Source organism: Barbus barbus (genome assembly GCF_936440315.1).
Source record: "Barbus barbus genome assembly, chromosome: 13".
Taxonomy (NCBI): Eukaryota; Metazoa; Chordata; class Actinopteri; order Cypriniformes; family Cyprinidae; genus Barbus; species Barbus barbus.
Window position 1 is genome coordinate 8,736,256 of NC_136741.1, and position 16,771 is coordinate 8,753,026.

At 37.1% G+C, this 16,771-nt stretch overlaps 1 protein-coding gene across 1 annotated transcript; it reads left to right on the forward strand.

Annotated features, from left to right (window-relative positions):
• Window positions 1-10,203: 10,203 nt before the first annotated feature.
• On the forward strand, window positions 10,204-12,712 carry LOC306879223 (otospiralin-like; the record flags this gene model as incomplete). Its single annotated transcript, XM_079432010.1, has 2 exons — window positions 10,204-10,234; window positions 12,528-12,712. 2 exons carry the CDS (start codon window positions 10,204-10,206, stop codon window positions 12,710-12,712), a joined length of 216 nt encoding a protein of 71 aa, XP_079288136.1.
• Window positions 12,713-16,771: the final 4,059 nt, after the last annotated feature.

Consider the following 16,771-nt stretch of genomic DNA (forward strand, 5'->3'; position numbering starts at 1 on the left):
ATAAAAACAACAACAACGAGTCACTTTTAATCATGCCCAAGACATCGTCACACAGCCTTATCTGGACAGTATTAAAACATAATCACAAAACACAGTAACAGATTATGTCATCGCGATTATCATATCACTTTAACAGTAACAAAAAAACAATTATAAGAGGTACTTACCTTCTGTGTTTCCATTATGTGTCCATAGCCATTGTGTCTGTGTTCTCAATCGACACCGCATAACTCAAAATCGGTCAAAATAATAACTCATCTGTCAGATATGAGACAATCATGTGAAAGCCATTCCTAGAGCACTGAACGGAGCAGGACTGCAGATAAACAGAGCTGCTGTAACGACTGAGCTCAATATTCAAATCTGAGCGGGAGGAGGCGTGCCCTGCTGTCATTGGTCAGATTCCTGGATGACATTCAGATTAACCAATCACGAACAAAGCAACATAGAGAGACGTCAAACAACATTGTAACTGTAGAAAAAAAAATGTTTTAAACAAAAGATAGCAAATATGTATTGATTTTTATTTTTTAGGCTGTTACATGTAAGTAATTGGTAAAATTGTGTTTTCACTTATGCTCAAAACCAGGGTCAGGTACATCTGTGCCATTCACTATTCACCTATAATTTCCATATGAATTTATAGTTAAAATAGGGTTAGGTTTAGGAGTACAGAGAAGGTGTTTACATGTCTGGCTATACTTGTAAATTACAGTTACATTCACATGACCAATGATGACCCTTTTGAACTTTAACAAATCCCTTGCCTCAACTGTATAACCACTCTTATGCCTAAATGCAGCTGTGCCTACAACTGTGGCATTTTCTATATCTGACCCTTTGCTGTAAGTGTTACACCACCTGTTGGTTTAGGTTTATTCCTTTGTCCACAGTAACACTTACTACAAACACTATCATAATTGCAACATTTGTCTACACTGACTGCAGTGGCAATGCTGTTACAGCATTTGTGGTATGGGAAAATGTAAACTGTAAATGTTGATGTGCGACTAATTCAACAATAATTGAGGCCTTTGATAATGAATGTACTCTTATTAATTTCATCACTGTATTGCTTGCAACAGCAAATTACTCCGTGGTTATGCAGTCACCTCACAGCAAGGTGTTTCCATAACGCAGACATGCACATTTGACAAATTGAGGATTCTAAATTTTCCATATTTGAAAGTATGTTTTCTACACATTGCATGGAATGTATGCATTCCAGTCCTCTCAGACCCTTTTCTCTATGCTCTTGTTTTTTTCTCATTTCAAATTTCTCAGTAGATATAGGGTTTCTCTCACACAAATAACAAATGCATACTCTGATCAGATAGCAAACCAATATTTTTCGATGTCTGTATGACGTGTTTGTGAAGTCAATGTTTTTTTGTTTGTTTTTGTTTGAGCTTTTAAAGATTATGCATACTTTTCTCTGTTCACAATTTCCATTGCAAAGCTATTTGGATTAGCTGGTGTGTGAGCAGAGGCATGAAAGTTTCAACCTGGAGAGTAGTGCAGCTTTAAAAAACAGACTATGCATATTTTGATGTAATGAAATAAGTCAGCTATATTTGTGTTCAGAATTGCAGAGTTTAAATGTAAAAACACCTAAATATAAAACTGATATGATGTGCTTTAAAGTTACAAAGAAAAATGCTAAACAGCTATGGACATAAACCTTTAATGAGCTACATATTACAGATTATTTGTATGAATTTACATTAATTTATATGCAATTTAAGACAACAGAAAAAAATAGAGTATAAATAATACAACCATTTTCCTGTCTTAAAAAAATTGTGATTAATAACATTATAGCTACTTAAAATAACATTTGTTAATTTATAGAAGTTGTTCTAAAGAATTTTGCTAATAATTTAAAATAACAGAAAAATACTGTAAAAACAGCATTAAATGTACAGTTCTCTTGTGAAATTTTTATTTTATTTTTTTAACTCATGACTATATCAGTATTTGACGTCAATATGACATCGGCTTAAGACGTTGGCTCGACGTTGGATTTTGGTTTGTTAATGCGACAACCTAAACCTAACAAAAGATCAACATCTAATGATGTAAGAATTTGACGTTGTGTGTACATTACCATTATAACATCTACGTGACGTTGGGTTTTGGTCGCCATACCTAACAACTGAATGTCAGTAACTGACATGAATATGACGTTGGCTTGAGATGTTGACTCGACTTTGGATTTTAGTTAGTTAATACCGCAACCTGAAAATAACAAAAGACCAACGTCTAATGATGTTAGAGTTTGACACTGAGTGGGCATTACCAATATGACGTCTAGGAGACGTTGGGTTTTGGTTGCCATACCTGACGACTGTATATGAGTATTTGACGTCAATATGAACGTGGCTTAAGATGTTGGCTTGACGTTGGATTTTGGTTATTTTATGCCACAACCTAATACTAACTATAGATCAACGTCAAACGATGTTATAATTTGACGTTGTGTGGACATTACCATTATGACGTCTAGTCGACGTTGGGTTTTGGTTGCCATACCTGACGACTGTATATCAGTATTTGACGTCAATATGATGTTGGCTTAAGACATTGGCTCGACGTTGGAATTTGGTTAGTTAATGCCACAACCTAAAAACAACGTCAAATGATGTTAGAATCTGACGTTGTGTGGACGTTACCATTATGACGTCTAGTCGACGTTGGGTTTTGGTTGCCATACCCGACGACTGTATATCAGTATTTGACGTCAATATGACGTTGGCTTAAGACGTTGGCTCGACGTTGGATTTTGGTTAGTTAATGCCACAACCTAAAACCAACGTCAAATGATGTTAGAATCTGACGTTGTGTGGACGTTACCATTATGACGTCTAGACGACGTTGGGATTTGGTTGCCATACCCGACGACTGTATATCAGTATTTGACGTCAATATGACGTTGGCTTTAGACGTTGGCTCGACGTTGGATTTTGGTTGCCATACCTGACGACTGTTTATCAGTATTTGACGTCAATATGACGTTGGCTTAAGACGTTGGCTCGACGTTGGATTTTGGTTAGTTAATGCCACAACCTAAAAACAACGTCAAATGATGTTAGACTCTGACGTTGTGTGGACGTTACCATTATGACGTCTAGCCGACGTTGGGTTTTGGTTGCCATACCGGACCACTGTATATCAGTATTTGACGTCAATATGACGTTGGCTTTAGACGTTGGCTCGACGTTGGATTTTGGTTAGTCAATGCCACAACCTAAAAACAACGTCAAATGATGTTAGAATCTGATGTTGTGTGGACGTTACCATTATGACGTCTAGGCGACGTTGGGTTTTGGTTGCCATACCCGACGACTGTATATCAGTATTTGACGTCAATATGACGTTGGCTTTAGACGTTGGCTCGACGTTGGATTTTGGTTAGTCAATGCCACAACCTAAAAACAACGTCAAATGATGTTAGAATCTGATGTTGTGTGGACGTTACCATTATGACGTCTAGGCGACGTTGGGTTTTGGTTGCCATACCCGACGACTGTATATCAGTATTTGACGTCAATATGACGTTGGCTTTAGACGTTGGCTCGACGTTGGATTTTGGTTAGTTAATGCCACAACCTAAAAACAACGTCAAATGATGTTAGAATCTGACGTTGTGTGGACGTTACCATTATGACGTCTAGGCGACGTTGGGTTTTGGTTGCCATACCCGACGACTGTATATCAGTATTTGACGTCAATATGACGTTGGCTTAAGACGTTGGCTCGACGTTGGATTTTGGTTAGTTAATGCCACAACCTAAAAACAACGTCAAATGATGTTAGAATCTGACGTTGTGTGGACGTTACCATTATGACGTCTATGCGACGTTGGGTTTTGGTTGCCACACCTGACCACTGTATATCAGTATTTGACGTCAATATGACGTTGGCTTAAGACGTTGGCTCGACGTTGGATTTTGGTTAGTTAATGCCACAACCTAAAAACAACGTCAAACGATATTAGAATCTGACGTTGTGTGGACGTTACCATTATGACGTCTAGGCGACGTTGGGTTTTGGTTGCCATACCCGACGACTGTATATCAGTATTTGACGTCAATATGACGTTGGCTTAAGACGTTGGCTCGACGTTGGATTTTGGTTAGTTAATGCCACAACCTAAAAACAACGTCAAATGATGTTAGAATCTGACGTTGTGTGGACGTTACCATTATGACGTCTATGCGACGTTGGGTTTTGGTTGCCACACCTGACCACTGTATATCAGTATTTGACGTCAATATGACGTTGGCTTAAGACGTTGGCTCGATGTTGGATTTTGGTTAGTTAATGCCACAACCTAAAAACAACGTCAAATGATGTTAGAATCTGACGTTGTGTGGACGTTACCATTAGGACGTCTAGCCTACGTTGGGTTTTGGTTGCCATACCCGACGACTGTATATCAGTATTTGACGTCAATATGACGTTGGCTTTAGACGTTGGCTCGACGTTGGATTTTGGTTAGTTAATGCCACAACCTAAAAACAACGTCAAATTATGTTAGAATCTGCCGTTGTGTGGACGTTACCATTATGACGTCTAGCCTACGTTGGGTTTTGGTTGCCATACCTGACCACTGTATATCAGTATTTGACGTCAATATGACGTTGGCTTTAGACGTTGGCTCGACGTTGGATTTTGGTTAGTTAATGCCACAACCTAAAAACAACGTCAAATGATGTTAGAATCTGACGTTGTGTGGACGTTACCATTAGGACGTCTAGCCTACGTTGGGTTTTGGTTGCCATACCCGACGACTGTATATCAGTATTTGACGTCAATATGACGTTGGCTTTAGACGTTGGCTCGACGTTGGATTTTGGTTAGTTAATGCCACAACCTAAAAACAACGTCAAATTATGTTAGAATCTGACGTTGTGTGGACGTTACCATTATGACGTCTAGCCTACGTTGGGTTTTGGTTGCCATACCTGACCACTGTATATCAGTATTTGACGTCAATATGACGTTGGCTTTAGACGTTGGCTCGACGTTGGATTTTGGTTAGTTAATGCCACAACCTAAAAACAACGTCAAATGATGTTAGAATCTGACGTTGTGTGGACGTTACCATTATGACGTCTAGGCGACGTTGGGTTTTGGTTGCCATACCCGACGACTGTATATCAGTATTTGACGTCAATATGACGTTGGCTTAAGACGTTGGCTCGACGTTGGATTTTGGTTAGTTAATGTCACAACCTAAAAACAACGTCAAATGATGTTAGAATCTGATGTTGTGTGGACGTTACCATTATGACGTCTAGGCGACGTTGGGTTTTGGTTGCCATACCCGACGACTGTATATCAGTATTTGACGTCAATATGACGTTGGCTTTAGACGTTGGCTCGACGTTGGATTTTGGTTAGTTAATGCCACAACCTAAAAACAACGTCAAATGATGTTAGAATCTGACGTTGTGTGGACGTTACCATTATGACGTCTAGGCGACGTTGGGTTTTGGTTGCCATACCCGACGACTGTATATCAGTATTTGACGTCAATATGACGTTGGCTTTAGACGTTGGCTCGACGTTGGATTTTGGTTAGTTAATGCCACAACCTAAAAACAACGTCAAATGATGTTAGAATCTGACGTTGTGTGGACGTTACCATTATGACGTCTAGGCGACGTTGGGTTTTGGTTGCCATACCCGACGACTGTATATCAGTATTTGACGTCAATATGACGTTGGCTTTAGACGTTGGCTCGACGTTGGATTTTGGTTAGTTAATGCCACAACCTAAAAACAACGTCAAATGATGTTAGAATCTGACGTTGTGTGGACGTTACCATTATGACGTCTAGGCGACGTTGGGTTTTGGTTGCCATACCCGACGACTGTATATCAGTATTTGACGTCAATATGACGTTGGCTTAAGACGTTGGCTCGACGTTGGATTTTGGTTAGTTAATGCCACAACCTAAAAACAACGTCAAATGATGTTAGAATCTGACGTTGTGTGGACGTTACCATTATGACGTCTAGGCGACGTTGGGTTTTGGTTGCCATACCCGACGACTGTATATCAGTATTTGACGTCAATATGACGTTGGCTTTAGACGTTGGCTCGACGTTGGATTTTGGTTAGTTAATGCCACAACCTAAAAACAACGTCAAATGATGTTAGAATCTGACGTTGTGTGGACGTTACCATTATGACGTCTAGGCGACGTTGGGTTTTGGTTGCCATACCCGACGACTGTATATCAGTATTTGACGTCAATATGACGTTGGCTTAAGACGTTGGCTCGACGTTGGATTTTGGTTAGTTAATGCCACAACCTAAAAACAACGTCAAATGATGTTAGAATCTGACGTTGTGTGGACGTTACCATTATGACGTCTAGGCGACGTTGGGTTTTGGTTGCCATACCCGACGACTGTATATCAGTATTTGACGTCAATATGACGTTGGCTTTAGACGTTGGCTCGACGTTGGATTTTGGTTAGTTAATGCCACAACCTAAAAACAACGTCAAATGATGTTAGAATCTGACGTTGTGTGGACGTTACCATTATGACGTCTAGGCGACGTTGGGTTTTGGTTGCCATACCCGACGACTGTATATCAGTATTTGACGTCAATATGACGTTGGCTTTAGACGTTGGTTCGACGTTGGATTTTGGTTACTTCCCAACACAACCTGAAAACAACTAAATATCAACGTCAATTGACGTCGGTCCTGGACGTCAAATCAACGTTGTCATTAGACGTTGGCTTGACATTGAATTTTGGTCACCTGACGTCGCGACCTAAATCCAACCTAATATTAACGTCATATGACGTTGTGTGCCTGCTGGGATAGTTCAAACGTTTGGGGTCAGTAATTTTTTTTAAATGTTTTTGAAATCTCTTATGCTCACTAAGGCTGCATTTATTTGATCAAAAATACAGTAAAAAAATGTAGTAATGTAAAATATTGTCACAATTTAAAATAATTCTTCTAAAAGCTACATTTTCAGCAGCCATTACTCCAGTCTTCATCACATGATCCTTTAGAAATAATTCTAAGGTGCTGATTTGGTACTTAATAAGAAAGAATTGTTCTTATGTTAAGATAATTCTGCTTAATATTTTAGTAGGAACTAAAAATAAACATTAAAAATGTATTTCCTGTCACTTTTGATCAACTTAATGCATCCTTGATAAAATAAAAAAAGAATACAATTGTTTTGAATACTGCACTGCATATACATTTACTATTAAAAATATGAGAAATAACATGCAATATTATTTTATACATACTAAGATTACCTGCAGCAGATGCTCCTGGAGACTGCGGTGTGTCTTGGTGCCCAGACCTTTAAGTAGAACGATATACATTGCAAAGAGGAGACTAGTTGTTATCTCAGAAACCGATATGATTATTTGACTTTATTTGCAGTGGAAAAATGTAAACTTATGGCAGTTCGATCAATTAACGAGTCACAGAGTAGATGTGTTTTTACTTTGGGTTTGTAACACTTGAAATGGTATGTCAAGGCAGGTCTGTTGCATTGTGGAATACACTAGTCAATGTTCAATATGCTCTGATGTACATTTTTCCAAATGTGTTAGGCCATCTACACACACACACACACACACACACACACACACACGTATATATATATACTGTATATATATACTGAACATTATTTGCATATTGTGCACAGTACACCCCTAGTGCATTACTACTAGTAGCATACAGTGGGGGGAAAAAAATATTTGATCCCTTGCTGATTTAGTACGTTTGCCCACTGACAAAGAAATGATCAGTCTATAATTTTAATGGTAGGTTTATTTGAACAGTGAGTGACAGAATAACAAAAAAATCCAGAAAAACGCATTTCAAAAAAGTTATCAATTGATTTGCATTTTAATGAGTCAAATAAGTATTTGATCCCCTATAATATATACAAGGAGCTGAGATTAGGAGATCCTAATCTCAGTTTGTTACCTGTATAAAAGACACCTGTCCACAGAAGCAATCAATCAGATTTCAAACTCTCCACCATGGCCAAGACCAAAGAGCTGTCCAAGGATGTCAGGGACAAGATTGTTGACCTACACAAGGCTGGAATGGGCTACAAGACCATCGCCAAGCAGCTTGGTGAGAAGGTGACAACAGTTGGTGCGATTATTCGCAGATAGAAGAAACACAAAATAACTGTCTCCATGCAAGATCTCACCTCGTGGAGTTTCAATGATCATGAGAACAATGAGGAATCAGCCCAGACCTACACGGGAGGATCTTGTCAATGATCTAAAGGCAGCTGGGACCATAGTCACCAAGAAAACAATTGGTAACACACTACACCGTGAAGGACTGAAATCATGCAGCGCCCGCAAGGTCCCTCTGCTCAAGAAAGCACAAGTTTGCCAATGATTCAGAGGAGAACTGGGTGAAAGTTTTGTGGTCCGATGAGACCAAAATCGAGCTCTTTAGCATCAACTGAACTCGCCGTGTTTAGAGGAGGAGGAATACTGCCCATGAAATATTCTGCTTTAGGTGTGCTTTTCTGTTAAGGGGAAAGGACAACTGTACCTCATCAAAGGGACGATAGACAGGGCCATGTACCATCAGGCACCAGGGCATTGAAGCCAGTCAGGGCATTGAAAATGGGTCGTGGATGGGTATGTCTCTCACTGTTAGAGTAAACCCACCATTAAAATTATAGACTGATCATTTCTTTGTCAGTGGGCAAACGTACAAAATCAGCAGGGGATCAAATAATTTTCCCCCCACTTTATGAGAGTAGCCTCCAAAAACGTCTTTGTGTTTGTATGTAGGCTACCGCTCACAAGAGGGCGCTGAAGTATTTTGCCATATTAAACTATGCTATAAACGGTTTATCAAAGGTTGGCAACATTTTGAAACCCAGGGACGCCCACTTAGTTTCTCAGCCCAGCCAGGGACCTCTAATATGAAAATGCTAGCAGACATTTCATTAATAATATTAACAAGCATTATTAGATTATAATCTATTTATAATCAATTGCCATGTCCTGCAATTATTGTGTTGCCTGCCTAAAAAATAGCCAAATTTAGAAATATTTTGAAGCATGTGGAACGTTTCATTTTGTTTTATTTTATTTTTTAAGCAATGGCTGTTATATGTCAGTTATAGCACACACATCCATGCACACACATCCATAGTCAGTTAGAGCACACACATCCATGTACTTTCTCTGTTTCTCTCACTCTTAGGGAGATGCATAAATATATATGGTTTGAATCTAATTCGGTTAAATTTTCAATTGGACAAATGTTTAACTACCAACCTCACAGAAAATAATAAAATGATATTACACACCACACACACACACACACACACACACACACACACACACACAGCTACATTATAGTAAACATTTCATGATCAAATGATCTGTTGTTGTTTTTTTTCTGTAAGTGCTTTGTTGACCTAAAGGGACATATTTTAAGATAATTACGTTTTCATATATACATTTAAAATGTACTTTTCAGTAGACTTTTTATGTGCAACAGAAATTAATTTACAACAGATATGTACAGTTGCAATCAAAATTATTCAACCCCCCAGAGACTGCAGTACTTTACAAATTCAAGCTTTTCTGAAGATCCAGGACTTTATAAAAAATTGCATCTATTACACTTTACTGGCATATGAAAAAGTGATAATGTCAATATATAATGTAATATTTTTGAGTTATAAGATTTTTTTAATAATACCGCTATGTCATAATTATTCAACCTCTATTCAACATTACTGTTTTTTTTTTTGTCACTTATTTGTATGGTGGGGAACAAACTGGTCTTAAAACACAATTAAACCTTTAGAAACTCTTATTAGAAAACAGAATTAGCCTTAGCTGTTAAACATACATACAATTAGCCAATGATGTGCTGAAGTTGAGTTGCAAATATGACAAGTTAACACAAAAGCTATAGAGAAGCTTTAGTGAAGAAATAGCTTTATTACTTTAGAAAGTCTAAGGCTACATGAAGATTTCATTAAAGAAGTCATTATAAATTCCTAGAGCCATAGCTGGTAGCCTTATTCCTTAGCTTAAAATGTGTTGTACCAGAAAATGAGCCCCTGCTCCTTTGAGGTCCGATGCTAAAGTGTCCTTGCGGTCCGCAATCTCAGGAATCTCAAGAATTGTGATGCCTTTGGTGCAAAGACTAAAGATAATGATCAATGGACTTTCCTGCAGGACAATCATCCCAAGGTATTCATCCAAATCTGCCTATACTTGGTTTAGGGATCCAGGAATTCTAGCAATGTAAAAGTCTTTACTGTCACTTTTGATATTTAATGCATTCTTGCTGAATAAAAAAAGTTTATATTTATTTTCTTAAAAATTCTTATGGACCACAAACTTTTGAATAACAGTGTATGGATTATTATTTTACTCACCAGTGTGCATTGATATTTTGGTAATAATTTCTATGAAGCCTGCATTAATAATGTATTTTATGGGTATTCTTAAGACATTATAATGTAATTCTCATATCTTGATGTTTTCTCATAATTTGGCCTTGTTTAAGATCTGCTCAATATATCTTCATAGTGATTGTGGTTGTTCATATTTGATTGTTTTCTATAAGGCTAATATTAATTTAAGTTTGAGCTGGTTTAAGATTACTGATAACCCTTTTGCATTTAAACAATGCAATATGGTTTTGATTATTACAATAAAATAATTCAGTCACACTTTATATTAAAAAGTTATGGTGTCTTTATTTAGGCTGTGTGTGTAAAAATAATAATGAATTGTTTGGTACTTACTTTGCTTGTGTTGAAACTTTTGCTGCTGTTGAGGTGGGACACAAGTGTTGCTACAATTTATCATGAGATGATACAATATGAGTTTTTGTTAGAAATTAAGCATGCATAATAATGCATTAAAATACTCTTATAATGCATTATAGACCGGCTTCATAGAAAGTGTTTCTGAAATGTTGTTTTCGCTTTTAAGAGCTGTTACATTCAGTTGTGAACTAGATAATAGATAATTGCAAAGATTGCAGAAATAATGTAAAAAAAAGCATGCAGCTAAGCCCAATTTGAGGCACTTTTTAGCTGAAATATTCTGGCTTTGTCAAAACTGCTGAAACGTCTGAAAGAAAACTGGCAGAATATTGAGAACAGGCAATAGCTCATCTGTTCCTCTCAAACATGGGACTGCTTACAGAAACAGACAGCTCTGCTTTTTTTTTTTTTTTTTTTTAAACCTGTGTGTGCGTGCGTACACATCTATGTGTGCATGTGCGCAAGTTTAATAGTCAGCCGCTGTGAATACAGAATCTGTAACATACAAGGATAACAGATGAATGGAAGCTTATGAATAATGTGATATCCTTGGCATGAAATCAAGACTTTAAGAATCACTCTGAGCACTGTATACACAGTATATATATATTAGTGCTGTCAAATGATTGTTTACTTAATATATGTGTGTGTACTGTGTATATTTATTATGTATATATAAATACAAACATGCATGTATATATTTAAGAAAAATATGTTATATTTATATATTAAATATATTTATATATAATATAAAATATAAATACATAAATGTATATACATGTAAAATTTTTCTAAATATATACTGTATGTGTGTGGATTTATATATGCATAATATACACAGTACACACACATACATTATGTACACAAAAACTTTTATTTTGGATGTGATTAATCGTGAGTAATGGTTTGACAGCACTAATATATATATATACTGTTCATGACTTACTACCATCTATGCAGCTATCATTTAGTTTAAATATTCAGTTTTCAGAATAAAATGACTTAATTGATTTTTCTTCAGAAGTGATGCATGAATGAAATGATTAGTCTTAAATTAAGGTCAGTGCAGTAATTTAGAAAGTCACGCCCACTTCCAGTCCACTTTCCTACCAGATGTGCCACATTCTATTCAAGCTTTACACATTACTTAGTAATTACATCTCATTCACATTTATTGGTTTCTAGCCTTAAAAGAGTTACACTATCCATCTACATCTATATATTTCTTCAATTAATTATATATTAAATGCTCTTCTATTTATTTTCCTTACAGAGGCAGTGGAAAACCAAGGTGCATTTTAAATTCTCTTTTAAATTGAAGTGATTTCACTTGTATCCTGTAAAGTGCAATGGGGTTCTACAATGTCCTAAAATATTATCATTGGGGGGAGGGATTATATTAAAAATGAACAGTTATGTAATCTTTATTCCATAGTTGCTGAAAGTCTATCGATTTAATCGTATTAAACAAAACTAAAAATCTAAAAGGTATTTCTTTCAAAAAAAAAGAAGTGATTTTTGTATGTGTGATAATTCTAAGAATTCTAATTCTAGTTATTTTTGCATAATTTTTCTGTTTGTTTGAAATTTGGAAGATATTTTTTCCCCTTGTACCCGATACTAAACTGTATGATTTAGAACTGAACATTGATGTTCTGTATAAGGATCTGTTCTCGGACCTCTTTTTTGCCTTTCTGCTTGGCTAACAGCTGAATCAAGGGAAAAAAGGAGTGTGCCTAACTGGGCGCTGACATCTTCAGACTTTTTCGCCTGGATTGAAGAGCTGCGTTCTCACGCTGGCTATGACAAGATTGAGGAATTGGCCAGAACCTTCTGGACTCACTTCCCTTCCGCCAGCCGCCTGGGTTATGACCCTCCCGCTCCAGAAGAATAATGCCATCTGAGTTGGAGTCTGTGTTGTGGAGACCATTTGCCCCTTTCATTATGGCACAGCTCTTGGAAAAGGAGACAAACAGTCTTTATTATTTAGCGTAACTTGATTTGAACCAGGGCAAGATACCCTGAGAAAGGTTAATTTTATTTATTTTGGTTAAAAGTTACATAAAACCCCTTATCCAAAATCTGGTAAAAGTGCTCACAAACTCTTGTATAGACAATACACTTGCTCCTGAATATTCTTTAAAATAAATGCACATTCTGAATTTGTACTTGCTACAAAATAAATAAAATATAACAATATAAATGTATGCTACACACAGGTATGGTAGAAGGCCATATAACTATTGTTGAGCAGCACAACTGAGCATGCAGGTGTGCTGTTATCAGTGGGAATGCAGTCCAGGTGCACAGAGACGATCTCTGAATGAGGGTCATCCCCCTCGGGACAAGTACAGTACATGCAGCAACATGGTTTGACTGTAACAAAATCACTCCAGTATACCATCATAAGTGTAAGCTTTTAGACAATATAAAGAAACACAAGATTCAAGATTTTTATTTGTCACATACACAATTATACAGGGTATAACCAGCAGTGAAATGTAGGTCAGGTCCGCTCCAAGGACAGTGCAATTATATAGAATACAAATATTAAGAAAAAGAAAAGTAGAAAAAAATAAGAGGAATAAAATAAAATAAGAGAGAAAAAAAATATAAATATAAATGTGCAGGTTAGTATGTTGTTGACTTAAATAGTACTAAGAGGAATGTGCAAAAAGAATGTGCAAAAAGTTGTCCAGGGTATTTAAATAGCAGCAATATGAGGTAGAGAAAAATTATGAATAGCTATTGATATAGATATAGTGGTATATACATGGAGTCATGTGATGTTATGACACAGAGTTAGAGTTTAGGAGCCTGATGGCCTGGGGGAAGAAGCTCCTTCTAAGTCTCTCAGTTTTTGCCATCAGGCTACGGAAGCGCTTACCAGATGGAAGCAAAGTGAATAGTCGGTTACCAGGGTGATTTGAGTCCTTGATGATTTTAACAGCTCTATTTTTGCAGCGTTTGAGGTAGATGTCCTGCAGAGAGGGGAGAGCAGACCCTGAGATGCGCTCAGCTAAGCGCACAACTCTCTGTAGTGCTTTGCAGTCCTGATTGGAGCTGTTTCCATACCACACTGAGATGCACTGAGTCAATACACTTTCTATGGTCCCTGAATAGAAAGTTTTAAGGATTGCTGGAGAGACCCTGAATTTCCTCAGCTGTCGCATATGGTACAGTCATTGCCTGGCTTTCTTAACCTGTGTTTGGATGTGTGTAGTCCAAGTCAGGTTCTCGGAGATGTTTACACCGAGGTACTTGAAGCTACTCACCCTCTCCACAGGGGTCCCACTGATCATAAGAGGAGTGTAGGGCTGCTGCTGTCTCTTCCTAAAGTCCATGCTCAGCTCTTTAGTTTTGCTCACATTCAGAGAGAGACAGTTGTCCTGGCACCATGATTTGAGTCTCTCTACCTCGTCCAAGTATGCAGTCTCATCGTTGTTGGAGATGAGGCCCAGAACCACAGTATCATCAGCGAATTTGACAATAGATGTGGAGCTGTGAGAGGACACGCAGTCATGCGTGTAGAGAGAGTAGAGCAGGGGACTCAGGACACAGCCCTGTGGGGCTCCTACGTTCAGGGTGATGGAGTTTGAGGTGAACTGGCCAACCTAACCACTTGAGGTCTGCCGGTGAGGAAGTCTTGAATCCAATCACAGAGTGAGGAGTTTAGGCCGAGGTCTGTGAGTTATATCACATATCATAAAATCAAATGTTTCAGTGTTTCTCTTTTTCATTTTAACTTTATTTGGTTTGTTTGGATATTATTTTGTTTTGTTGGTAACATTTTACAATAAGGTTCAATCCATTTACAATAGTTTAAAAAAGGCTGAAAAAGTATCAATTTACAATCTATCAGTTAACATCTTGTGAAGTGAAAAGCTGTGTGTTTGTAATAAACAAATCCATCCATATATCTGTGGACTTTGATGTGAGAGGACAACAGGTGGTGGACTTTTTCACTGGAGGAAGTGTTATTATAGATTATTAGCTGCTATTTTGGCTAGAAGCGAAGGTGTAAAGTTAACATAACTTAATTATGGATTTGTTTCATATAAACATGCAACTTTCACTTGAAAAGACGGCAATTGATGGTCTGGAGCTGTGTGGATTACTTGTGCTTTATTGTGATGTATTTATCACCTGTCTGGATTTTCATTCTGACGGCACCCATTCACTGCAGAAGATCCATTGATGAACAAGTAATGCAATGCTAAAATTATCCAAATCTTTCTGATGAAGAATCAAACTTATGTACATCCTGAAACTACCGTATTTTGGGTGAGCTATTCCTTAATGCATTAGGGACCATGAACAACATTTATTTCTTTTTTTTAAGAATATATTAATCTAGGCTAATGTTTCTCTCTCTCTCTCTCTCTCTCTCTCTCTATATATATATATATATATATATATATATATATATATATTAAGTTAATGTTAATTTATGCATTGATAATTTGCAAATGTACTTTTGTTCATTAAATCATGTCAATTCATACAAGTTGAAATGTTAAAAATGCATGTAGTAGTATATGCAGATATTAATGCTTATAAACATTATTGAAAATTGTAAAAAGTGATGCTTCAAAGTAAAGGATAGAGCTTTTAACTCTCATTCATATATTTTACAAGAAGCAAGATCAGAAAAATATGATTCATTAACTTGCTTAGACTTCATAATTTGATAAAGAATGGAAATCTACTCAGTTCCACTAACTTTATTAAATTACTAACATCTGGTGCATTGTGTGACACGAGAACTCTGGTTTCATATACAGTTGTGGTCAGAATTATTGAAACCCTTGGTAAATATGATCAAAGAAGAAAATTAACCTGCTTTGTTAATCCTTTTGATCTTTTATTTAAAAAATTCACAAAAAGCTAACCTTTCATTGGATAATAAGAATTTAAAATGGGGGGAAATATCATTATGAAATAAATGTTTTTCTCTGATACACATTGGTCACAATTAACGACACCTTTTTATTCAATACTTTTTGAAACCTCCATTTGTCAGTTTAACAGCTCTAAATCTTCTCCTATAATGCCTGATGAGGTTAGAGAACACCTGACAAGAGATCAGAGACCATTCCTTCATCCAGAATCACTCCAGAGCCTTTAGATTCACAGCTCCATGACGGTGCTTCTTCTCTTCAGTTCACCTCACTCATTTTCTACAGAGTTCAGGTCAGAGGACTGGAATGGCCAGCAGAAGCTTGGTTGTGTGCTCAGTGACCCATTTTTGTGTTGTTTTTGAGGTTTGTGTTTGGATTATTGTACGGTTGGAAGATCCAAACATGGCCCATTATAAGATTTGTAACAGAATCAGTCACTTATTGATTTTTTATCTGTTGGTATTTGATAGAATCCATGATGCCATGTGTCTGAACAAGATGTCCAGGACCTCCAGCAGAAATATAGGCCCACAACATCACAAATACAGCAGTATATTTCATTGTACACATGGGGTACTTTTTATCCCTGTGTTCACCAAACCCATCTTGAGTGTTTGCTGCTAAAAAGCTCATTTTTTAGTTTCATCTGACCATAGAAGCCAGTCCCATTTGAAGTGCCAGTCCTGTCTGATAACTGAATATGCTGGAGATTGTTTTTGGATGAGTGAGGAGAATTTTTCTTGAAATCCTCCCAAACAACATGTGGTGATGTAGGGGCTGTTTGACAATTTTTTTTTAAGGTTTTCTGACCCCGAGACTCAACTATTTTCTGCAATTCTCCAGCTGTGATCCTTGAAGAGTCTTTAGCCACTCAAACGCTCCTTCTCACCGTGCATTAGGACGATATAGACACACGTCCTCTTCCAGGCAGTTTCATTACATTTTCTGTTGATTGGAAATTCTTAATTATTGCCCTGATGGTGGAAATGGGGATTTTCACTGCTCTAGCTCTTTTCTTAAAGCCACTTCACTAATTTGTGAAGCTCAATTAT